Genomic DNA, 26221 nt, shown 5'->3' on the forward strand with positions numbered 1-26221 from the left:
GATCATTTAACTGAAGATCTCTGCTAATATATAAGATAATGTTGTATGACATCATATAGAATATAGTACAGTTAGAAACATATGCTATATATATATATATAATGTTTTATATCACTTAACTTTATGCCTCTGAAAGAGAGAGCGAAATCATTAACAGAAGTCATTTAAAATAACAGATTGGAAATCAATTTTTCTCAACAAATACAAAATCAGTTATTCCTCCTTGTCTGGGGAAGCTTCTTGTTTTTGTTTTTGTTTTTTTCTGCATGGGCAGGCACTAGGAATTGAATCTGGGTCTCTGGCATGTGGGGAAGCTTTTATTATTAAATTATTGAGGTAATTTTAATTAATACACAACTAATGCAGGAATTCTAAATGTAAGGAGTAAAAGAGTATTGTGAAATGGGAACTTGCTTCAAAGAGCTTTCAGTTTCCTGGTAGATACAAACTTCAATCGAATAACTAATATATAGTTGCAAATTGTGGAGGTACAAAAGGAAACCAGTATGAGAATATAGAAGAGGTTATTTAGCAGGTGTCACATGGTGGTCTCGGGGTGGTAGAGGATTGGCATGTAGGGAGTCAAGAATGTGTCCCTGAAAAAGTAAAATCTGACTGAAATCGGAGATATTATTATTAATATGAGGAAATTCTAACCATTTAAAACTTAAATTAGACAGCTAATCAGTGTATTTTGACTGTTTCACTTCAAAATATAGCATAAAATTATATTTAAACTTTAATCTGTTCAGATTTCATAAAAAAGCAATCATGTGATGTCAAATACAATGTATTAAATTCTCCTTTGAAAATAGTTGTTGGCTGGCACCGCAGGCAACACAGTCAATTTTCCTTACTCTAAATCCAAATCCAAGATACTAAGCGCAAACTTAGATTTAAGAAATATTTTAATGACTCTAGAAGAATATTTTGGACTAGAAAGTGAGAACCCCACAGCTGAAATGTCTTAAACAAGATTTAAGATTTATATCGCTCTTTCACATGGGCTATCATACGTATACTCATACACATACATATATCAGTTTCACAGATAGACATACAGATACATCTCATTTGCTAAACTCTCATTTGCTCTAAAGTATGAGGACACAGGAATTACTGTTATTCCTTTTTTTTTTTTTTTTTTTTAAGTGAGGACAAATGTTCTGGGAGGTCTGCTGGCTTGTATTAGACCATAGAGCCAGTAAGTGGGAAAGTGAGAATTCAATACAGGTGTCCCAAATCTAAATAATGTGCTCATTCTAGGTTACTATGCTGCTTATTATCTTTGATATCACTAAAGCACTATAAAAGATAACTTAAGAAACCACAAATAGTATTGTGGCTACAATTATGCATTGTCGTAGCCTCAATTTATGAGAAGTATATTTGATAGGGAGATACAATATTATATTCTATCAGGATGACTTTTATTTGACAGTATGAGAAATACTAATTAAGTGGAGCTTAAACAATGACAAAAATGTATTATTCTTGTCACAAAATATTATGAGGCAGGGCAGCGGCAGAATTGGTTAAATCAGCGGTTCAGGGACAGTACGGGTCCAGGATGCCCTACTATCTGAAGTGCATTTGACTCTGCCTTTCTGGTTTTGAGGTGCGTGCAGTCCCTGCAGGCATTCACGTGGCACGCCCAGGGATAGAAGTGTTTGCCTTCTCCCATCTCTTTCTATCAGAAGGAAAGAAAGCCTTTCCTAGAAATCATTGGAATTTTGCTCCAGTCTCATTGGCTTTACTTGCTCTTGCCTAAACCAATCACTGGCAAAATGACTGGAATTATCATGATTAGTTTCCAGGAACACATGGGAAGGTAAAAGCCTGTTTAAACAAAGTCAGTGTCCTATCACCAGGAAAAACCAGCAAACAGATATTGGGTGGGCAACCAACAGTGTCTCTATTGGCCAAAAGAGTGTTTTTATTTATGCACGTTATCACAATCAAGGGAATCTTGAGGGAAAACTTCTAACAGAGATAAAGAAAAGCAGAAAGAAAATAAAATTTCTCAATTGCTAAATTTTAAGACTTCTGTCTATCCTCCACAAGTATACATGAATCACTCATTTCAGACTGTACTTTTTTCCTCCTCCCCACACTTCGTCTTCAGCTTTGAGCTTCTTTAAGCTAGTCATAGTTCATGATTCCTTTGTACTTCTTAATCAGAGTATGATAACTATCTTAAGTGAAAACAGTATACTTATGCTACCTTCTCTGTAATGATACTCAAACTAAGAAGTTTACTTGGTAGATTGACATTATCTATCAATCAATCAGTCAAGTTCCTAGTCATGTGTTGGAAAAGGACTGTCTTACTAGGGTGTAATGTGACAATAAACCTGGGCCTTTATATTGGTTGATCGTCCTCTAAATCAAGGAATATTAAAAATTTAGAATTACTAAATTTTTTTTAATATAATTAAGTCCAGTATTCAAACATTGTAATTCATAGTTTATAGGCCAGAGAAGGGGATGGCTTGCCTCTTTTACTAAGGTACAAACATGGGCCAGAAAATATCCACTTCAAATGAAACTTTTTCATGTAAAATTAATTGGTGTTTATGATCCCCTAAATTTGAGTATCAAATTTATAAATTTTGTCATTTTATAAATTTGAGTATCACTTTCATGTCCTTCATATAGTCAAAGCCAAAGTCTCATTAAATGTCCACCTAGATACTGGTTTTGAAAATTTCTACCTGGCTTAATAGTCATAGTGCCACAATCTCCTACCAAATTTTCTTTAAAATATGAAGTATAACATAAAAATTGAGAGAGAAAAACTACAACGAAAGTTACATGGGTGAATTTTCTCCAGAAAATTTTGGAGAAAGTGAGAAAAGAAATGGAGAAAATATATATTGATTTATATTGCTTAAGTGATCTAAGCATGCCACAAAAGATTCATTTCAAATTTTGAAAGAATAATTTCTTTATTATTTTTTTAAATTCATATTTCAACAGATTTGGAATTTAGAGCTTCTGATGGGAGCATGGATAGAATGCAGAGAAGAAGCTGACAATTTTCTAGGATCTTTTAAGAGAGCACAATTCCTGATGGAGCATTATTATTTAGCACCTAAGGTTGGTTCTGAAAACTTGGCACTACCGTCATTTTGGGACAGATCGTTCCTTTGTGTTGGGGGCTCTGCCCTGTGCCTTGTAGGATGCATATGAGAAGCCCTAGCCTTGCTCGTTAGACGCCAGGATCACCTCCCCACCTCCCAGACTCACAAAGTCGTGACAATCAACAATGTCTCCAGACATTGCCAAATGTTCCCTGAGGGCAAGATTGCCCACTACCCCTTCAATCCCACTGTATAGGTTGCAGGGAAATAATTGGTAGAAATGACCATTGAAAATTTTGACATTCATGTTTATATGTTCACTGAATTTATTTCTGGAGCATGGGGTTTTGGTGAGTTTTTTTTCTTCTTTTTACTTATATAAACTTGGTAAATTTCCCAAAATTAAAAAAAGGGGGCAGGATTTTCAATGATTCAGTATCATTTAATTATTGATATAATTCAATTATAATAACAGTTTTCCATAAATTATGGGAATTTTCCACAAATTTATGAAGCTTGCATAAATATTTTAGTAACCCTCCAAACAGATAATTAGGATTAATTAATTTAAAAAATAATATGTTCAAAGTTGTTTCCAAGTATTACATGCTATTTTTCGCGGAAAAAATACTGGTAAAGACATTGCAATGGTTTTAACTATCTCCTTTCACAGCAAAACAAACACAAATTGAACTATTCAATACCATGTCATGTTGGAAACAGAAAAGATTAGGCAATAAAACGAATCAATTGAATCTACAGGAAGGAGCAATTACACAATCAATGGCATTAAGTCCCAAACCTAAATTTCCCATGCAATGTTTCACCCAAGAATTTCACCTGTATCTCAGAAATAAATGAATATCAATGTAACATTTTTATTAGCACAATTCATATCCTTATAGGCATTATGGTTAACATAATGTAGGGAAGTGAATTTAAAGAAAATAGCACTACATGGTGTAAAGGACAGTAATTCACATATTTTCTTTTCCTTTTTCTTTCTTTCCCTCCTTCCCTCCTTCCTCTTTCCTCTTTCTTTCTTTGCTTTCCCTTCCTTCCTTCCTTCCTTCCTCCCTTCCTCCTTTTCTCTCTCCCTCCCTTCTCCTCTCTCTTTCCTTCCTTCCTTCTCTCCTCCTCTCTCTCTTTCTCTTTCTTTCTTTCTCTCTTTCTTTTGCTCTTAATCTCACTCTGTCTCTTTCTTTCTTTCTTGTAGTTTTTGAGTTCTGGAGGCATTATAGGTATCATGACTTATTGGGGAGGTTTTTTTTTTACCCCTTCAAGTTTTAATGAAATGGAGGGAGGGAGAGAGAAAGGGAGAAGGAAGAAAGGGAAAAGCAAAGAAAGAAAGAAAGAAAAAGGAAATGAGGAAGGAGGGACGGAGAGCTTTACCAGCTGTTTCAGGTTACTGTAAGCCTCAGAAAGCAGGGAAACACACAGCTGCATGAAGACCACCAGAGAATAGCAGTGAAGAGGAGTTCAAAGCACCTGAGGGAGGTACTTTGAATCAACACGGGGCCAAATGAGAAACTGAAAACTGTTGATTAAGGAAGCCATAAGAGATTCCTAGGCAAAAAGGTGAGAAATTGAGAGAAAGATGGGGAAGTCAGGAGCTAAATTATCCAGGAAAGTGTTTCTCAAATTCAACGTGCTTAAAAATCACCTGGGACCATGTAAAGATGCAGATTCTCATTCAGAAAGCCTGGCTGGCGTGGGACAGGAGAGACGGCAGTATCCCACAGGTTGTCGACCTGGCACCTGTCCACATTTTGTGAAGCTGGTGTTAGAACTGCCACACACACACACACACACACACACACACACATCTCTGGAAATAGAAGTGCCAATTTCATCACAAAATCTCTAAGATTATTTAGCAATGTAAGACAAATTCATTTTACCAAATTTCCAATATAGAGAAATGTATTTTAAACTAAAATTTTAAAATAAAGTACATTGTTGCTTTGATATACAACTTAATTTCTGTTTCAAAAAGTACATATATAAGTATCCTTTGGTGAAATGTCACTATATTTCCACTTTTCCTATGTCCTTAATAAACAAGTTTGTATGCAATATTATCTGGCAGGATAATGTAAAACTCAAGTCTCTAAAGTCAAAACTAAGATTAGGGGTGACTTTGGGGTGATAAGTTTTAATGAAGATTTCCAGCACAATCCTGAGTTTCCATTTCACCCTCGTATCTACCAGGGCTGTGTGTTTATCCTTCTCATTTGATTCTTTTCACACTCACGGGAAAACCAAATCCTGGCTTGCTTCATACTCTCCCCTCCAAAGCAACTAACGAAGGTTTGATTATGTGATAGGTTTTGGCATTTTGTCAAAGTCAAGGTGTGTCCAGAAGAGAAGCAGATGCAAAGATGACAGATAGATGAAGAATCCCTGATGTAAAACATTCAGTGGTGAAGAAGCAGCTGGTACTCCCTTAAAAATAGTATGTTAAGTACAAAAATCTAAAGCCCGAGACAATCCTAAGTGGAAATAATTATAATCTCTTTGAAAAGAGAAGATTATCATGGAAGGAAAATGACAAATATTTTTAAATAGTACTTTGCATTTTCCACAGGCTATATTTGAAAATTAAAATATATATATTTTGGTCTTTATTACACAATTTTATAGAAACAAGAAGTTTCCAAATGAAAGACATTCCAACCTCCTTTTTTTTCTGAAAAGAGAAAATGAAACATCTCACACAAAAGGTTCACAAAGGACAACTGGGGCACCAAAATGCCACACACTCTAGAAATCAGTCTCTAGGTTGGTAAACTAGCATAACTTTGTAAATAGTTTGAAATTTGAATGCAGCACCAGGTTTTTCCTAAATAAAGTTTCCAATTTTAAATGAATCTAGACAAGTTGCAGGCACTTTAAACAAAGAAATTAAGGCAACACAAGTTTATTCTCTTGACAAAGAAATCCTATCCTAATCTCTTTCTGGAACAGTCACCAGGACTGATCTTAATGCTATAACATAGACTTCAAATACACAATTTCTACCTTACTTGAAATTTGGAATGTCTTCGCAATTCCTATATTCTTATAACATCACAAAAAAGTTAGATTATCTCATATCTACATGTTGCCAGAAGTAATATATAATCAGTCGATACAAGCAATTGATAAATTCAGAAGAAAAGCTTCATAATTGTAGATAGTTCCTTTGGACACAAATATTAGGCTATGGTGGTCCATGTATTGAACCTACTTATAACATGTCACCGAAAGTACAGAAGTGTCCTTCAGAGAACACATTGATAATTTATTCACCTCTCTCAGAGAGACGATAGATTCACATTCTCTTTCAATAGTTTACTGAACTCACCCCATGCGATGGAAAAGAGATCCAGCCCAGCTCCCCTTGAATTGTTTTTGAATCCAGTAGATTGACTAAAAGAAAACACAAAAATAGCAACATGGTTACTCAATTAACAGAAACGAATTATTTCTATTTTACTTGTTAAGTTAATGTCATTTCTTGTTGTTGACATTTTTTATTTGGGATTATATTAAGTGGCTATAAAGTGACCCCAGAAAAGTGACAAAAAATATGACTCTGCTCATTTTCTTTATAAGTGTATAATGAGTATAAGAAGGGAATTTAAAAAAAAAGAAAGAAAATGTAGGGATAAAATTTCCAATATTTTAAGAAAAAAACAGATTAATATTCAACATATTGATCAATAGTTCTGACAGATTAACTACATATTTAAATAGAGAACAACAAAAATGCAAAATAGGAAACTATTAATGCTACCACGATTTCAAGATAGCTGTAATGGACATTAAATTTGACAATTTAGGCTCCCATTATGAATTAATTTCTTAAATTAATTGAAAAATTAATATTTGTTTGTACATATCATGATGTGCATCTTACTATTGTCCTCAGCAATACCTATACCAAAGATATTATTTTGCAATGTGTATTTTTAATGTTGTATAAATTGTTTATGTGTAACAAACAAAATGTTCAATTACCAACTTGAGGAGAACTATAGCAAAAATATTATTTATAATGTCATCTGTGTAAAACTTCACTGATTTAAAGAAGATATTATTACTCAAAGACTCAAGTGATTTTGCTTAGAATTTTGTGCTAGTATTAAAAAGTCTGACTCTTTATTCAATATTTTCAGTTGAAAACCAAACTATAATGTGTGTGGTTGCATTTTGATTATAGTACTAAAAGAGGAAGTCAAATGATTTATTTTCAACACAGAAAGCACTATTTTGTTATGGATTAAAAGCTAAAATATAAAAAGGTACTTCAAAATTAATTAATAACAAAAGGCCCACTTTGATTGCTCTGTTAAATAATGGAAATTATGGTTTCCCCTCATCCTTCTTGTAAACTAGAAAACAATCCCATGATTGAAAGTTAATGGAAGCTGTAAAGGTAGGTTACAAAAATTACACATGCATTATTAACATGAACGAGAGCAAGTGATTTAATAAATATAGTAAAAGAGAACAATTTTCAGGGTTTCCATATATCCACAAATCAAAACAATTTTAATACATACATTACACATGTCCACATATTGTCAAGAAAATGTTTCCCAATGCTTGGAAAATATCAGCCTTCCTTTAATCATTCAAAATTAATAATCTTTTACAAAGGAAATCTTATAAAACAAGTTTAAAATAGTATTTTGAGAAATATTAGAACTCTAAATATTCAAGGACTACTTTTTAAAGCGAGATATTTGGTTAGCTGGTTAGATGTTAAATACACCGAGTGAGTATGAGAAAAATCTCCCAATTCTTACAAGTTAAAAGAGATTCTCTAAGTGATTCTCTAAGTTTTGCTAGTGAAGGAAAAATATAGCAACTTAATTTATTACACTTGCATTCTTTAAAGATTAAAGATTTTTTCTCATCATAAAATAAGCTCAATGAGAAGTAATTATATTTAGATAAGAGAAGAAGATAGGTGCTGCATGGATTATATAGTGTAAGTATAATTTCCATAATTGAATTATTTCCCAGGGTGTCAGTATGCTTAATTATATTGCTGTTATCTCTCAAAAAAGATTTTAAAAATTGTACAGATTAATTAATGCTACAGATTACATTTCAGAGTAACCAATATTAGAAAACATTTGGAAATATCAGAATATATCTTACCTTTCTTTAATTTAAAGCATTATTAGCATTATTAGTTTTAAAAAAATAATTATGAGGAAGACATACCTAGTTCAAATGCTGGTTAAATCACAGTCATCAGTTGACTTCACTGAGTTTTACATAGGATTTGCATAGTCGAATTTACAATGCCAGCATTCATAAATCATTAGATCATATCTGCAATGTCTTTAAGGGTTTAGCTGGTTCAATGTACCATAGTGTGTGCATAATAATTGAATATGTACTAAATGATTAATAAGTCACTCCACATGCTAAGATGAATGGCTGACTTAATTTCAGTATGAGTAGCTAGAGGAAAAAAGTGTTTGAGGCAAAGAAGATACTCCATGTAATAAATTACTCATTAAAAAATGAGTTGTTAACTAAAGAACTAAATACCCTTAAGTTTTCTTTGATGACAATGATGAGAGGAAAAGGACTGTTACTAATCACACCAACAACTGGGTTCTGCCCAAAAGGAAACAGCTAAAGCCAAAACAATCACATCACACTGTCAATTAAAATAAGTATAGAGGATTAATTAAAGTCACTGTACCTATTTAAAAATTGCATTACTGGGTGCATTCCTAGCATGAATGACATAAACACAAATAGATGATTTTGATTCTGTTTCTGATCAAACATAATTACATCTCCTCTGGTTATTTCATGTTGTGATGATCAAATAATATAAATGCATGTTAAAGCATCATGAATTTACAGTGTGCTACACAAATTCAATGTTCTTGTAAAATCAATATACTAACAATGGCTCCAGTTTGTTTTCTAAATTGTATTTATGATCAATCATCAATAAATGACTAATGTAGAAGAATAGTGAAATATTTTTTAATGTTTTAAGCATTTATTTAGGGTTTATAATACCACATAATATGTGCATGTGCTGTTAATAAAGTGCTCCTGGTGCTTTAATGTATAGCCAAGTAAGAATAATACAATTTTAGGATTCAAAACACTTTAAAGTAAATGACTGCTAAACTGGGACTGCTCCGGACACAAACTTCAAATCTCCTCTGTTCTGTTGTGTGGCAGTCTGAGTATAGCATAATTGAGATAAGAAGAGGAGAAAGTTAATGGAATCTGAAAGTAAGCCTGCTGTGAATGATTTCTCTGGATACAGGACTAAATGTAACATCGCAATACAGTATCTTAAACCCCACACCGATAGAGAAAAGAATTTCTGGTAACTAATGCTCTCTTTTCTCAAAACAGATGGAGACCTGACCATTTCCTTTCATGTAGTAGATAGCCAGAGGAGATAGAATAGGCAGACAGGATTATGCTGCACAAACATTATAATATTGTCTGTTGTGATAACAAGTGTCAATATGGAGGTTTAATTGCTGAAAAATATGTTCACATATTTTTAATTTTCACAATTATTAATTTTATCAAAAAGAGTTAGAAATTTATTCTCAAGTAAGGAGGAGCATATGGATGGCTTAATTCTTTAATGACTGTCCTGTGCCAGGATATTTAAGAAAATATATATTGTCCCTTACTTCATATTCCAAGGATATGATTACCAATTATTTTTGGTTTGTAACAAGGAAACCCATTATTTCATTAAATTCAGAATATTTTCTGTTTAAAAAGCTATGCACCACGTAGGAAACCCAGGTTCAATTCCTGGTACCTGCCTATGTAAAAAAAAAAAAAGCTATGCAATATATACATTTTGTACTAAAGTCTTATATTGGGCACATCTCTTAATTTTATGAGACTACTTAAGTTGTGATATAAATAGGTGCTTTTTGACAAAGTTATCTTTAGAAAGCATTTCTACATTTGGATGGAAATAATGCTGGATTTCTTTCACATGCTTTACTCTCAAGTCCTATTGCCATTCGTTTTTTTGTTTGTTTGTTTGGTTGGTGTTTTTTTTTTTTTGCATGGGCAGGCACTGGGAATCAAAGCCGGGTCTCTGGCATGGCAGGCAAGAACTCTGCCATTGAGTCACCATTGTCCGCCCCCTATTGCTATTAAAAAGAGAAGACACCTAAAAGTTTTAGATTATGCATTTCTAGAGCTTTTACTGCTAAAGAACCAGCCACACGACAAGATTTTTGCAAGGGTATTTCAAAGCTCTGATTCATAATACCAACTTTTTCACTCAGAAAGGTCAAGAATTAAATTAGCATTTGCATCTTAAAAATTTAACTACTGCAAATAAACAGACAGTACTAAAAGAACTTTCTTTAAAAAATATAAATGCCTGAGCTCTTGCTAAAGAGGAAGAGCTTTTCAATTATCTAATAATCCATTGATATATTTTGTGTTAATGCTTCATTTCTATGAAAACCTTGAGCTAAGAAAAATTTTTAAATAATCATCTAACAGTGAACAGTAGAGTTAACTGGCTAAAGAATTTCAGACACAGGAATAGAATCTTTTCTTATAAAATCTTTGAGTTCAAAGGTGCCTTTATAGGCAAGTACAAATAACCAAAATCATTAACACAGGAAATAAATCCATCCTTTGATTACTGTTTCTTTATTCAAGTAACGACATTTTTTTTCTATTAACACCCAGATTTCTCATACACTTATTATCATTTTCATCACCTTCTGTTATGATAAACAAAGTACCTTTGCTCTAGGTTACAGCTAGCAAAAGGCTCTTTTAATCAGCTTTGAGGTTGTACCTGAATGCCACAAATACTCAGAAGAAAAATGATACCAGAGGAAATAAACTTTGAGTTCAGTGTTATAATTCTCGGTGTAGGTCTCTGGTCAAACTAGAAGCAGGAAATGAAGATTTATTCTGGGACATGAGTCATCTAAAGCTCAGCTCCTTGTTTTAAATGTACACATAAGTGTATGCCATTGAGATCGTGTGTAAGAGAGAAATTTAGAGGAATCAAAGCTTTACTGATGTATTTATGTATTTCAATAAAACTTCTCTCTACTGTGCTTTAATAGTCTTAGTTTAATTGCTATTGTGAACTTTCTGTTTGTGCTTATTTATTTATTTACCTATAACATACCTTAACATAATTAAATGTCTTTCAAAAGGTATAGCCAGCATCATAATCCCCAGGCTAAAAACTACAAAAATATTATTTAAATAACTTTCTATTAAGTGAAAATAAAATTTCCTATGAACTATGTTGAATTTAAATTAGTAGAAATTCTATATCATAGAAATGTATTTTCAACATATTTATGAAAAATTATCTATCAAATGAAGACCTAAAACTCACTGTGTAAGTATAAAAGACAAAAAAAAAATTGAGGAGTGCTAGACATTTTTCTGAAAAAACATCTTTTATTACATGAGGTCTTAATAGATTATTTATGTGACAAACTGACTTTCTGGACAAAGTAGCACACTATCAATTTATTCTTTCTTACTAGGTTTTCTTCCTAGGCAATAATTTTGGATATACTTCTAAACAGACCCTAAATGTGAGAAGAAGTTGTGATTAGTTGCCTCATTCCAAACTTTGCCAACAGCAGGGACAACTTAGAATCAAAACACAGTCTTATAATACAGATGTCTGCATTTTTATTGCTAGAGTGGTTCACAGAAATAGGAGAAACTGACCAAAATTCAACTTGACACCTGGATGCTTTTGGAAATGTAAAGTCTTGCTGTGTCTGAAGTATTAAAGTTTTACTTTCTTATAGTTTTTAATCAGAGATCTAAAGACTGATATCAATAGCATCAAAGAAAAAGATATCAAAATATCACTACGGAAGGTGCCCTTATAACAAAATAATCTTTTTCCACAAAATTTGTGGATATCTTCAACCGTCAGAGAAGTTTCAGTAACTAACAATCTCAGCTTTATTAACAGTCTCCACAACAGCAGGTTTCTTTATTTCTGTACATTTTCGACCAATAATATGAAGTGTTCAGACAAATGAAATGTTTCCCAAAATAGAAAGATCATTAAATGTGGAACATTAATGATTTTGTAAACAGTATAGTTTAAAACTCATTGTTTCTTCCTAAAGTATTGTATAAAAACTTATTTAATTAAAATTTGGACTTTTTTTTTTTTTTTACATGGGCAGGCACTAGGAATCGAACTCTGCCACTGGGCCACTATGGCCTGCCCAAAATTTGGACTTCTGACAGATTAAAAAGTGAAAATGAAAATGTTATTCAGTTTTGAACTTATATAATCATCAGCAAATTTTCACGTGTAGTCAGTATTACAATTTTTATTTCATGGGTAGGCATCCATTTAAATAAATTAGCTGCCCAAACCCTTCACCTCATAAATTCAGGCTGTCTTATTATAATTTTAACATATTATTATTAACTCTTGATCATCAACCATCAGGTACTATATAAAACCTATCTGTTTAGTCTGGGTCTGACTGATGACTGAAATGCAAAAGTATAAGCAGATTGGTTTACAGAAAACTCTAAATAGTATTTCTTTTAGAAATAAAAATAAGCCTAGAAGTTCCTTTGATAGAGGATTCAAAATTTTTAGCATTTGAAGGAAAAAGTATCTATTTATTCAATTTAAAAATAACTTTTGGACTTCTTTTTTAATATACAAATCCATACACACCCACACATACACACACAAAATAAGCTTATTTTAAAGAATAAATAAATTGGCTTAAAATTTCTGGACAACGTAAATCAGAATATAGCTTTGGTTTCATCATATTCTGGAGGATAATATCTCTGGGTTTTATATAATTCATCATTTATTTTGTTCATAGCAATACAAACTTGATCAATGTCTAAAAACACAGTCTTCAAAGTGTAAATATAGGTCTTAATGATGCTCCACAAAGAATCAAATAAAATTCCATGTACTTATCAATTTAATTCAAAACTTGAATACTTTCCTTTGCATCTTAGAAGCATGGGTTCAATAGAAAGTGTCAGATTGTTCTGGGATAGTCAGAAAGCTTTTAATGTACTAAAAGACAAGGAGATAGAGTTCAGACAAACTACAATGTGGTTTTTCTAGGTAATGAAGTCATAATAAGAATAGCACCTACAGGAGAGTCTATTTTGGGATGGTTCTTTTACAGGAGATTCTATTTGGGGACGATTCTTTTTTGATATTCAGTCACATGTGTTTCCAATTCACACACACACACACACACACACACACACACACACACACACACACACAGGCAAGGATGCATTCACAAAGAATTTACATCGAGCTTAAGACATATGCTTATTAAGAACAGCTATTTCTGAATATTCAGTTCTTTCAAAGTTTTTTTCTTTTTACTCTGAGTGTTTATTACACATTCGAAGTACATTTAAAGTTTCTAAATACATAAGGTTAAAAAAAAACGCTGGTTTATAATCATCCCACCATGTGAAATTAGGCAAATCATTTCATCTTCTTCCCTCATTAAATTCTTATTGTCTTGTATCTAAAAAATACAAAATCCTCTTGGTATCCTAGGGCCTTTGTTTTGGGAAACTAACTGAACCCTTCTCTGAAAGTCAATACTGCATTTTTCACATCTTTATTATAGCAGAACTTTCAGACAAAAATGTCCAATTTGGTGAGATCTGTCCCACCTAAGTTGTATTATCTTCAAAAGCATCGAGCACATTATTCTCCATAATCTTCTTTTTCAAAACACAGTTTTATACTTATGCTTAGGTGTGTGCTGTGTCTGTTAAATAAACATGAACAATAAATTATTATAATGTAAAAGATGAATTATAATTATGTAAATTATTTCTCTTAAATTGTCCTTGACTTATTTTAATGTTCTTTAAATTTGTACCTTTGAAATTAAATTGAGTGTTCCATCATATTTATTATGAGGGGTTGTGTAGTAAACTACCTGGCCAAACAGAGGAAGAACTCATTCATGATTAATTTCCAAAGGATCATCTTTAGAAAAAGAAGTTTATAGGGATACTACTAATTTTGTGTTTTTATAGTTTTTCTTCTCTAATTCTACATAGAAGTTTTTTGGGTATTAAAATTTTAGAATGATCTTGGACATTACCTATAATCAAGAGTAAGACAAATCTGCCTTATTCAATGTGCAGATGTTTAAGAAAAGCAGTTGCAACTAAAAATATAGTGATCATTTCATGTATCCAAAATCATCTCATTGTAAACATAGATTAATATATGTTTCATCATTCAAATATTTCATTGTAACCATAGAATAATGTAACTAGATCAGTCAGAATTAAATAGATATAATTAAAACTGGCTATCTTTCTTCAAAAAGAAGGAAAAAATGAGGACAAGGACAATAAAGCAATATAATTTCAGATAAGAACTGTCAAGAACACCATAATAAAATCCCAAATTTATCTTTTTTGAGTTATCCAATGTAAATGAGTATTAACTTATCTATGTTAAACCAGATAGGAAAAATAAAGCAAGAGGAAAAGACCATTTCCTTTTATAACACCTCCTTAAAAAGCATCTCCAGTACTCTGAAGGAGTCACTTTTGAAGGAATTTACCTCTTTAATACAAGAATACCCCAACTGAATTTCCATTTATAGCTTTAGTGATGATATCAGTTCTTTTCAATCTGTTAAAATACAAAATCTACCATAAATAGCTTGACAAATTGAAGGAGAAAATAAAATTTTGGATATAATTTCAGCTTCATACCACTTTGGAATACTATAGTTAGGAAATCCAACTGGGGAAAATTAACAAGATGAGATAGTGACAACTAACTTTTAAAATTGCTATTTCATTTATTTACTCTGAATTACCAAATCGTAATTCAGGAAAACATCTCAATTCCAAAAAGTATATATTCATCCCTAAAAATTTTCACAGTAATGTGGAAGTTGCTCAGTTTTGTTTCAGTAAGACAGACAGACAGACAGACATAATTGCAGTGCTGCAAACAGACTTTTCCTAGCAGTAATATTTTGATTTTCCAGAGGATTATTTAGATAGTTAACATGGAAACTACTGCATTTCTGTTTCCCATTCTAACTTTCCCTCAGCATGAAGAATGCTCTCTTATGCAATAAATGTCCTTCTGAAATCTGTAGACTTTTATCAATTGGTAAGTTAGGTTTGAAAATCAGGAAATAAATAGATGTTAACTACAAACAAGTTGCCTTCTTTTTCCCTTAGTCACCCTGAGGTAGATAGTAAAGGTTAAAATTTCATTATCGATTGGAACCTAACCAATTTTATCACAGACAAAAAGGAAAAATTTAAAGCCTTACAATTTTATCACACAGGAAGGCTTGTGCTCCTTTCAGGCTTTGTATAGTACACTCACTCACTGCTTTCTTAACTCTTACTTAAAAAGAAACAAATTAATCTCCCCATAATGAATATATAAAAAGTTAATGAAACAATTCCACGTTGGTTACCCCAACTTAGTAGCAGAATCATTAACCCATGATTCTCACTTTGTTCCAGTCCCTCCTGAGGACCAGTCATATATAGTCAGTCATGATTTTTGTCTAAAAACAAGAGGCAATTCATTTGGGAGACTCTAATATCAAGTTTACATCTTCATTTGGAAGAGTCCTACAAACCAAGTATGAATAAAAAAGTATAGCGTAAGGAAAAGAGTTATGGACTTTAATTCTACAGAAGGAAAGAAAAAATAAAAAGTTGGTTGCTAAGTCTTTAAATTTGCTCATGGAAAATGTACCAATAGTTTGTGTGGTTGGATAATTCCTTGGGAACATAAAGGATAACACATTACCAAACGTTTTTTGAATGTCAAAGTGAAGAAAGCAAGAGACTAAAATAAGCTTTCTGATTTGGAAGCCTGATGTCATCAATATGCTATTTTTGCTCTTTGCCAGGTTAACAGAATTTATTGCGGCAATTAATGCAAAACATATGTGCTGAAATATCCACATGAAAAATATAATTACCTCAACTTAATTTGCTACCTTTCAAAACCTCGTTTAAGCTACTTTTTATGTGTGCACTTAGAATATCAGTGTCTTCATCAAAAAGGAGATTGTAAATCCCAAGAATTTGTTTTTTGTCTTAAGTAATGTGCAAATATCTTTACAATGGGAAAAAATTACCATGGGGACTAACGTCTACTTTTTTAGACCATGTTCAATTCTCCTCACCCCATTACTTATATCTCTGACAATAATTAATTCACACTTCCTTTTTATCGTATAGAACCCTAAAAAATTACTTTTTTGTACAGTTGACAATTGCCTTACAACCTCTCTATGTATAATTCCTGACAAAATTTTTGGAGGTTGAGGAAAGGAGTATATGAATGTGAGAAAAGGAAGTCAGAAGCAGGACTGTCTGGAGAAAAAGGCATCACAGATGTGTTCGCTTATTCCTCTGTCCACATCACATTTCCTTTGAACAATTATTTTAGTGGGTTCCCCAACTCTGCACCATGAACATAATTTTTTAGTGTAAACACTTTGCAGTTTCAAAGTGCTCTCATCTGCAATTTCCTTCCATTTTCACTCCAATACTTTGTATATTTCCAAATAATGCTTGAGAAGTCACAGGCCCAATTAGTAGTCACTGGGATTAAGGCTGAGAGCTTGTGCTTTTCCTGAACACAAGGATATCGCTTGGATTCACAGGCATTTGCATACAGGAGAAAACAGGAGATTCAAATCAAAAGCCGGGGTCTGGCTCAGTTACTACTGTGTTGTGATTAGTTTCCTCAGCTGTAACAATAGGAGATGTTACATCAGTTTTACAGGGCTGCTGATTAAATGAGGTCTAATAATTAGAGTATGATAATGTAAGAGTGAATTCTTTCTAACCAGCAAAACACTGCACACTTAATATCTCACTGCTAGACAGGACACTGGACATATTTGACCTTGGAATCCACTGGATTCAACAATTCTATTTTTAATAATAATAAGAAAGTACCCACACTGCCACAAAAACATCAGCATTAATCAACTGCCACCCTAACTCCATAATACCACTCCCTAGTCCCTGGAACTCTTGTCCATTCCACGTGGGCTCCCAAAATCATCAAAGGGAAAAATCCTGTTTTAACTAAGCCATGCCAGTTAAACATGGGACTCTGGGAGAAAACAGGCAAACTTTTTTCATTAAGTACTGGGGAAAAGTTTATGGCCCGTCTCCCAGGCTCCTATCAAGGGCCTAACATGGGTTACTAGGTGACACTGGTACACTTTAAAGAAAAGTGAAATCAAGTTTCTCATTTCAGTCTAGCGAGGAAAGGAAAGGGGAACTTCCGAAAAAATATCAAGGAGTGGTCGGCAGAATATCAGGAGTTCAGGATGTGACTGCAGTAAGCAGGCTAACTGGGCACACCACACGTCTCCATTAAGTCCCAATGCAATGTGCTGACTTCTAGTCACTTTCCCAACTCGGCAGGGCACTATAGGAGCCCTGCAGGCCCTCTATTCCCCTCCGCTTTCTGTCACCTGCTGGGTCCGGGCCTGGAAAAGAGACCAGGCCATCTCTGACGCCAAGCTGAAAAGACTGGTTGATGGCCGTGAGGAGAGGCGGTGCCGGCCACACACCTCGGATCCGTCTGTTGTCTAATTCCATAGGTACCTAATTCCATAGGTACCTTGGCCCGTCACAACTGCCCGCACTGTCTGAGCCCGACGACTCACCGGCGAGAATCCGGGCGACCAGGCAGAAAGCTGCGCTCGCCCGGCACCGGCAGCCCCGCGGCAGCAGACAGAGGGCGCACGTTTCCCTCTCACCAGCCCCAGTCTCCGGCTGGCGCTGCTTTCCGCGCAACTTTGCGCGCTCGCCTTCCTGCTTGCCCTGACCTCCGGCCCTGAGCCGCCAGCGCCCGGGACGCTCCGCCCGGGAGAAACCGCAAGCAGCACCGTCCCCGCTTGCGGCCGCCTGCCCTTGCCCACAGGCCAGGGAAGGCGCGCGGGTCAGGATGACTGGCTTTGGCTGCAGGCGCGGAGAGACTCGTGCACAAAGAAGCCACGCTTCCCGGACCGGGTTGGAATCTGGGCTGTGCGGACCCGGATTGGGGTTTTTACTGTCCAGTTGTTAATCGGATGAGGAAATTGCTTGGGAAAGTATTGAATTGTTTTCCCCCAGAACCACTGACTCTTGTCCTAGGAGCGAAGAATAGTTTGCAATTAAGACGCCTTGTTGGTAGGTGTGGTGGCAGCGAGGAGCGCCTGCTCTTCTCTCTGTGGCCGCATCACACTGTCATTCTCTGTTAAAGCCCTGCCTCCTGCTACAATTTCCCAGGGCCCACTTTAGCAATGCAATCAATAGTGCATATCAAATGTGTGAGGTGTAACACGCTGGAAAAGAAGCGTCGTCATCCCTCCTGCGGTCACCCCTGTCAATGGCTGAGATTATTCTCAACAGTTTGTTTGTACAGTGCTGTCTCTTGTTTTCCCCTGCCTTCCTTGCCTATTATTCTGACTTCACCGTGTTGGTTTGGATTATGTGGATTTTCACCCTTTGCTTTGACTAGAACAGCAGGGCATGGTTTAGAAAATGAAGGGGTGGGGGGATGTTCCACTCTCAGGACTTCCAGTTAAATAACCTCACTCCAAGTTTGAGGTTTTATTTACTGAACTGGTTTTAATTCCCTCCATCCTCCACATGCATTCGCCCAGGCACCCAAAAGGGAAGGCTTTTTTAACTTACGCCCCTAAAAGTTTGTTAGAAGAAATAATTTATTCAGGGGAAAAAATCGAAAGTCTATAAAACTAAGAGGAAATCAAACAAGTGCAAGCAACCTTTTTTTTTTTAGGTGAGCGAGGTTTTTAAGAATTTAATAAAAATTAGTTAGCCTAATATTTTAAGTGATAAATATCTTTTAAACAAAAAATGCATATGTTAGCATTGGTTTTCAAGCCTTTGGACTTTTTTACCTTTCCATCTTTCTAGTCCACTTTTTATTATCTTTTCATTTGCAAATCATTTTTATCCTTTGTACTCTACCACATTTTTTTTTTTTATTTCAAAGAAAGGTGGTAGGAAGCAAACTAAACTTCCTGAATTTCAGATTTTGCCTGAGAGAACCTCCTGTCAGGTGTGAAGAGCTACCTGATATCAGGCAGCCGGTAACAGACTCAGAGAGTGAAATCAAGGGGTACAAATGTATCCACATTCTGATTCCGGCTGGAGGTGTCTTCCTAGATTGATTGATTTTTAGGCTTGGAATACTTTGCACTTTATAAATGTCACAACATTGTTTTAGTTTCTAAAGTAGTCACAGAAGAGTTTTCCAAGGTGTTCACTTTTTTGAGAAGTAAATTTCTAATCCAGGTCTTCTGTACAATTGGATGAATAATTTAATGACTGTTTTACACCACCAGTCAGTCCTTTATTTGAAAAATCTGGGGAAAGCTACTTGTGCACTTGGTAATAGCCCTCCACTGACCCTCCCTGGTGATAAAATCCAGATATCTGACAAGAGAACCAAAAAGGGAACACCTGCATCTGTTCTTCTAAATCTTTCATCAAACAGGAATTATAAGAACAAGATTTATTAAATGGTTTTAAAAGAAAATATATGTTTATTAAAATACATAGATGAGGATCTTGAGAGAAAATGGCTTGTAAAACTCAGTGTTCTTCCAAGAAATATATATGTCTCCTTACTTCTAGAATTCCAAACAAAATCATTGGAAAATGACTCAAATCAAAGGCAGCCCACATCACAGATTTCTTAGTAAATAAATGTAAGAACTTATCAAATTTGATGATTTGTGGAAATTCTTATTAATATTTTCTTGAGGATTTTATGACTTGGAAAATAACTCTCAAGAACACTTCTTGCTGTTTCCATTTGTATTGAAGTTTGTAAATCAAATATACTGTGAAAATATGCTTTCCCTTAAAAAATCCTTTGCACATGTAACTGATTATTTGATATTTTAAATTTTCATATATTTTATTTCAGAAAAAATCCAAAGTTTTAAAAATAATTTTAACATTTAGGGATCTTTATAAAGAAGTATTGTGAAAAAGTACTAAAAGTTACAGGACCCTTATAGAACACTCCAATATTTGAATATTAAAATGTTGGTAATCTATAAACAAAATAAACTTGCTAAATCCTTTCTTTTAAAAGGTATTTCTTAACAGCAAGGTAAAACTATTAAATTGTTTAAAAGAGCAAGTACCAAACCATAAGTAAATTCAAGTAACAAAAACTACACTTTAAACATCTTAAATCCTCTAAACAGTAACAAATACCCATTAAAGTCTAGTTGTGCGCAGCATTTTGTTTAAAAATTTTATATTAGCTTTAAGTGCTATTCATTGTAGTTCCCAAATTTCTAGCATTCCATGGAAAAACAACTTCATATAAAATACAACTATGATCTAACATGTGGCAATGGTGTTTTATTATATGTAGTCTCCCTTTTTTATGGTTCAATTGATTCTTAGTTTCAACTATACCCAATTAACTTTTTACCTTAAAATAAGCAGAAAAAATATTATATCAAACCTAATAACTATAATGCAAAGTATAAAATTTAAAACGTTGATGGTTTCAGTGAAGCTAGTTTAGTATTTACACATCTATTGTTATTACCAAAAAAAGTAATGTTTAAAGGGGGATTTTAATCACTAATTTATGACAAAAATTGGAGGGTTGTGATGTGTGAAACATAAAAGTGGTGGGAATTGGACATCAAAGTGGACATTTTCCCACTTGAATTATTATTATCAATATTAATCTTTAGGAAAATACAGATTCAGAATGAATTAATTTAATGATAGATTTTGAAAGGTTACAAGAAGTTTCTTTCCGGCACAATCAAAATATTATCCTAGCAATTCAGGTTGTCAGTAAAAGCTTAAACAAATTTGCTGATAATCCTGTTAATGACCTAGGTCAAGTGTTAACTGTTGTGGGTTATAAAATAGTGAAATTAAGGTTTCTCCAACCCCCGGGCAAATAGCACAGTTATAACTGGTGTATGTGTGTTGGGAGGGGGGGAGGGGGCTGTGCTAGCTATTAGGGGAGCTATTAAATTACAAAAATGTATAATGCATTCAATTATTTAGTCTACTATGAAGAGATGCTATTAAAAGCAAATGTAGACTCTCTTCCAAAAAGGAAAAAAAAACACCTATAAAGATGATATGATAGATTAGTTCTCTATTAATGTATCAATCACAGCATATTCTTATTGTGAGGATAAGTGATTATATATGAAAAGTGATACCAACTCATAGTAATTTTTAAGAAAGAAAAATTCATTATCTAAGTGATCATTGTCTTCAGCATTTACCTAATATTCAAATGGAAACACATGTGGATCGACAAGTATTACTTTTAAGCTTAAAAAGTCACATAGTCTCCTGTAGTACGTAGGAGATTTATGTAGAAGGATATACATTTTACAGAGACGGTGTCCCAACCATACAAAAAATCTCCCCAAATAAGAAATATATAAATGTATTTAATTTTATTCAGTTTTATTTGGAAAATATGGGTTTCAATGCAATTAGCTCTATGGGTAAATGTTTAATTTCTGAATATGTTTAGATAGAAAAATGATTTATTGAATTGTGTACTGATCAATAATTAGTGCATTCTGCCTTAGAGAGACTGCTTCAAATGTAATAAAGTATTCCAAGAGTGTACTTTATCCAGTTTTAAAGAGGTGTACTAATAACAGTCTATACATTGCTTTATATCATGTTTTAACCTCTTTCCAAAGTTAGTACGAGTTACATCTGGGATGGGAACAGGGAGCAAATGTTTGAATTTTGCTAACAAAACATATTATAACAATTATATTTTGCTCTGAAAGGCAGTTAATTTTCCATTCTTCATTGGAAGACTTTTCTTGGTGTGTCATGTGATAAGATTGTAACAAAGTTTTATGCAGATTTTTTAAAGTTTCTGTTTATATACATAGGCCAATTCTTGTTTATGAATTCATCAAATTAGTAATTATTATTATTGAGGAGACTAATGATAGAAAGTGTCATTAAAAATAATCTTTTCTTGAAAGCTTAGTAGAAAGTTATCTGTAACTGAGTTAATAAAAGAAAAGTTCAGATTAACACTTCTGCGAAGTTACTTTTTCTTATCATGGACCCACGACATATCAATATTTATATTTGTTATAGCTCAGATTTAAAATAATTACACACTGGCAAGTTTCCTTGCAATTAGCTCAATGATCTGGTTTTATTCTCTCCTCGTTCTTTCATGCATAACTTCTTATTAGATTATAAAATTTATACTAGTAAATTTTACCAGTTTTCTATAGTGTTGAAGTATAATTTTGAACATAGAGTTCTCAATGTGACCTAGTATCTTATGTTTCAGTTTTCAAAAATAATATTAGGAAGCTATATTAAATGAATCATTTTATCATCAGTTCTCTCCAAAATATATGAATTTTCAGAAGCACTGCTTTATGTTCAAATTACATTGTTAGAAAAATTGCAGGGAAATCTTGGCACTTATCTGGAATTTTTGCATTTCATGTTCAACTCAACTACTAAAAGCTAAACTATTGTATTACAACTTAAAAATTCTCTGAAGTATTACCTAAGTTAAATCATTCTTTCAAAATTTTGTTTCATAGTTTTGCTTCTTAACCTCAGAAGGTAAAGTAGACACTATCCATAGGGCAATGTCTATAATGATTAATTTCATGAACAATGGATAGAGAAACTTTTATCCAAGCAAATTAAGTGTAATTATGTCATATTTGTGTATTAATTTATCTTCATATATACATATATTGCTAAGGTGAATGGGTATAATTATATTGGTCAGATACCCAAACATACATTAGATGTGGTTTAAAATTAATTTGCATTTGATTGTTCCTGTTTCACTAAATTAATATTCATTAATATTATATAGGTGTGAATAAGTATAAAGGTTCATTTTTTCTGTCAATTTACTTAAAGGTTATGTTTTTCATGAAAATATTTATTCTCAGCTATATCCCTATGCATTATTAATTCAGTAAAATCCATTATCTAAATAGATTATACACATTCCATCTGGAAAAACATAATTTATCATACAATCTAGTAATAAAATATTATTTTTCTGGTTATTGCTATTATTTATATTTTAATACCTTCAAAGAGAACAAAAGAATTTTAAAAACACATATTTTAACTTATTGAAAGTTTACTCATTTTACAAATGGCTACTCTTGTCTTATATTCATGAAGAATTATGGGCCATTACTTTCAAATAAACATTTTGATTTGGTTTATTAAAAAAAAGTCTCTCTTGACTGAGATGATTTTCTTGACCCTTGTATTTTAGAATTTTCAATTCCCTAATTTAAAAAAAGACATTCAGAAAAATTAAATGAAATCGACCAAACTGATAAAGGCAGTCACTGAGAAAAGAACGAAATTGAACTGCTCTATTAGCAGTGAAAGTAGGTCACCATAAATGCGAGGCAAATTTTACATTTAATTAAAAAGTTTCTCAACGTTTGAGTCTTTAGTTGTGTTTTTAAAATAATGTATACAATGTACAACAGCATTGGCTTGAGAATACTTTTTTTTTTGGTGATTGACATAATAAATAATGTGACATTTGCATGTCAGTTGTTCTGTATTGCTTGTAAAATAAATTGCTAAATGTTATTATAAGTTCAGAGTCATTAAGAGGAAATTAAAGCTGAAAGTGTTGCTTTAAAGCAATCAATTATTCAGAGAAGTTTGCCTTAAGAGCAAGTGATTGTACTCATGAATCATTAGGAATAGTTCGCAAAAGGTATAGAGGAAAAAGACGTGTCTATTAAGTACACAGTCTTAAAGGAAACATAGGAAACATAGCTATTGTTACAATTCGGTTTCCACTTTAATCTATTGAAAAAGGGTTGAATGCCCATTAAGAAGAAAATAAATCGCCCAAGATTAAGGAAATGCCATTTGCTGCATATACATTCTTAATTTACTATTATTATTTACTATACCTACCCAGGAGCTATTCACTATTCATGACATTTTCTCATTTGTATATAAGTCCTTAAACAAAAAGAATCCAACCTAAGCTTATTATAATTCCTACAAATATTACTTATGTTAATGTGGCATATGCTGCTCATTAGAACCTGTACCATAGAGCAAGCCATCTCCTGGTGGGATGCACAACCACTTCAATGTAGCAGCTGTAACATAAACATACACGCACCCGCACACGCACACATATCTCGGCTTCAACAAACTCCCTTCAGTCCATTCATAAATGCCACGATCACAACTATGAACTACCTGTCATTACCTTTAAACATACTAAAGAATAGAAAAAGAAGGGCTGGATTTTCTTTTAAACTTTTCAAAGTACCACATGGTCATAATTATAAAATAAAATACTACCTTGGCTATTTGGCAATTAACATACTGGGTTGTAAAAACTGGAGGGTTTTTTTTTTCTTTTTTCTTCTTTCTTTCCTTTTGCTTAAAATTGGCAAACAAGGGAATTGCTTGAATTAGGATCATATTAAAAACACGTTTTGAAGGTTTAGGCAATCCAAAATCAGCTCCTGAAGTGGTTTAGAAGACAGCTGAAAATAAAAGCACATCTTTAGTTTACTCTCAGCGAAGTGCCTTATTCTAAGACACCTCGACGACGTGAAAAGGCTTTCGGCGAAAACGTGCCTGGAGAGCGGGCACGTTAGCCCAGCGGGGCAGGGCTGTGCGCGTCTCTGTACCTGGCTTACCTTCATTGGAAGGTTGAAGAATCAGTTCCCCGAAGCAGTTGAGAGCAGGGCAGCTGAGAAAGAGGAGGATGGAGAGGTGACAATCCATGTTGCTGGTGCAGAGGGCAGTGAGAGGCGCATATCTCCATGAAGCATGCCACTGATGTGAGGGGGAGCGCTCTGATTGCTGGAGAAGTTACCATGCTCCGCTCGCAGGCTGATGTCAAGTTTGACACTGGAGATAAGGAGGAGTCTGGCCGCCTTTCGGCGAACCTCGCTCAGGGACTTCGCTGGGTCCTAGTGCCGTCGGAAGCGAGCACTGAAGGCGAACAGGGCAGCAGGCGCCTCCCAGAGAGCTCTCCAAAGCCGCCGAGCTGCTAAGGAAGGGCGAGGTGGCAGGGGTGGGGAGAGGACGCGGTCAGAAGGTCAGGAAATCCAGAAGTTGGGATGGGATAGTGGTCGAGGGGGAGAGAAAAACAGCCCGTGTTTATTTTCAATGAAAAACAGCTATTTTATTGTTTGCTATATTTGCTCTGTTAGCTTAATTCCCTGAAGAAACCAGAATCCCTGATAGGAGTGTCATAAGGCAGTGTGAGTGGAAAAGAAGCTGAAATATCAGAAAAATGTTTGTTAGTTATTAAAATAATGGTAGCCATTAAAAATAAGTGATATATAATTTAAAAGGGAAATTAGGATTATTCCTTTGCTGTATTCAATGTGATCATAACTGCCCAAAAGTCCTTTGTAGTACAAAAGCCTCTAATACACACTTCAAGCCCTGTAGTATCCTTAAACCCTGCTGGCTAAGCCTATTTCCTTGTTTGATATTTTCAATGCAGATACTATTCCTTTATCCTTTATTACAACTTTAGCTTCTGGGTTCCAGTGGAAGAGAAAGTTTCTCCAGTTATAGACCTAATGGTATAGAGCTTTTCAATAGATTTCACACAGTGTTTAAGCATAAATGAACAGACAGGACACTAGTTTTCTAAACTGGGAAGTCCCTTCTGTATCCTAAGAGAATGATCAAACAGAAGCTTAGCAGTAGGTGTGGGTCAGCATTGTTCCTTGTTCTGAGCTGTGGTTGTAAATAAGAGTATCAAACCTAAAGTTTTTTATGATAAATCACTAACTCCTTTCTTTCCATCACCATCTAGCGTGAGGGGTCTTGGCTTCTATGAGGTAAGCAATGCCTAATTCACAGCTCCCCATTTTGCTTTTCAGTTTCTTACAATATGACAATATTTAAATACTCATCTTTATCATTCTAAAACCAATCACTAAGTAGTGATTTTCCTTGTACTTTCTTACTTACTTTACAACATGGTTATAAATGTTGGTCTCTCATTTCCATTCCCCTGTTGAACAATATAATTGCAACCTACTTTAGCCAAATACTTTTGGAATTATATTTGAAGAACTATC

At 33.8% G+C, this 26221-nt stretch overlaps 1 protein-coding gene across 3 annotated transcripts in view; it reads right to left on the reverse strand.

Annotated features, from left to right (window-relative positions):
• Positions 1-25073, reverse strand: part of EPHA3 (EPH receptor A3) — a 349448-nt gene extending 324375 nt beyond the window's left edge. The window contains exons 1-2 of one of the 3 annotated variants that reach the window (XM_077118666.1): positions 24818-25073; positions 6430-6494 (exon numbers count right to left, since the gene is read on the reverse strand). In XM_077118666.1, coding sequence (XP_076974781.1) covers positions 6430-6494; positions 24818-24905 — 153 coding nt within the window. In that variant the 5' untranslated portion in view covers positions 24906-25073. Of the gene's footprint in view, positions 1-6429; positions 6495-17782; positions 17833-24817 lie in introns of those variants that run through there. The other 2 variants (XM_077118668.1, XM_077118669.1) reach the window with 2 other exon arrangements.
• Between the last annotated feature and the right edge of the window lie 1148 nt (positions 25074-26221).

Source organism: Tamandua tetradactyla, chromosome 10, assembly GCF_023851605.1.
Source record: "Tamandua tetradactyla isolate mTamTet1 chromosome 10, mTamTet1.pri, whole genome shotgun sequence".
NCBI classification, from domain to species: domain Eukaryota; kingdom Metazoa; phylum Chordata; class Mammalia; order Pilosa; family Myrmecophagidae; genus Tamandua; species Tamandua tetradactyla.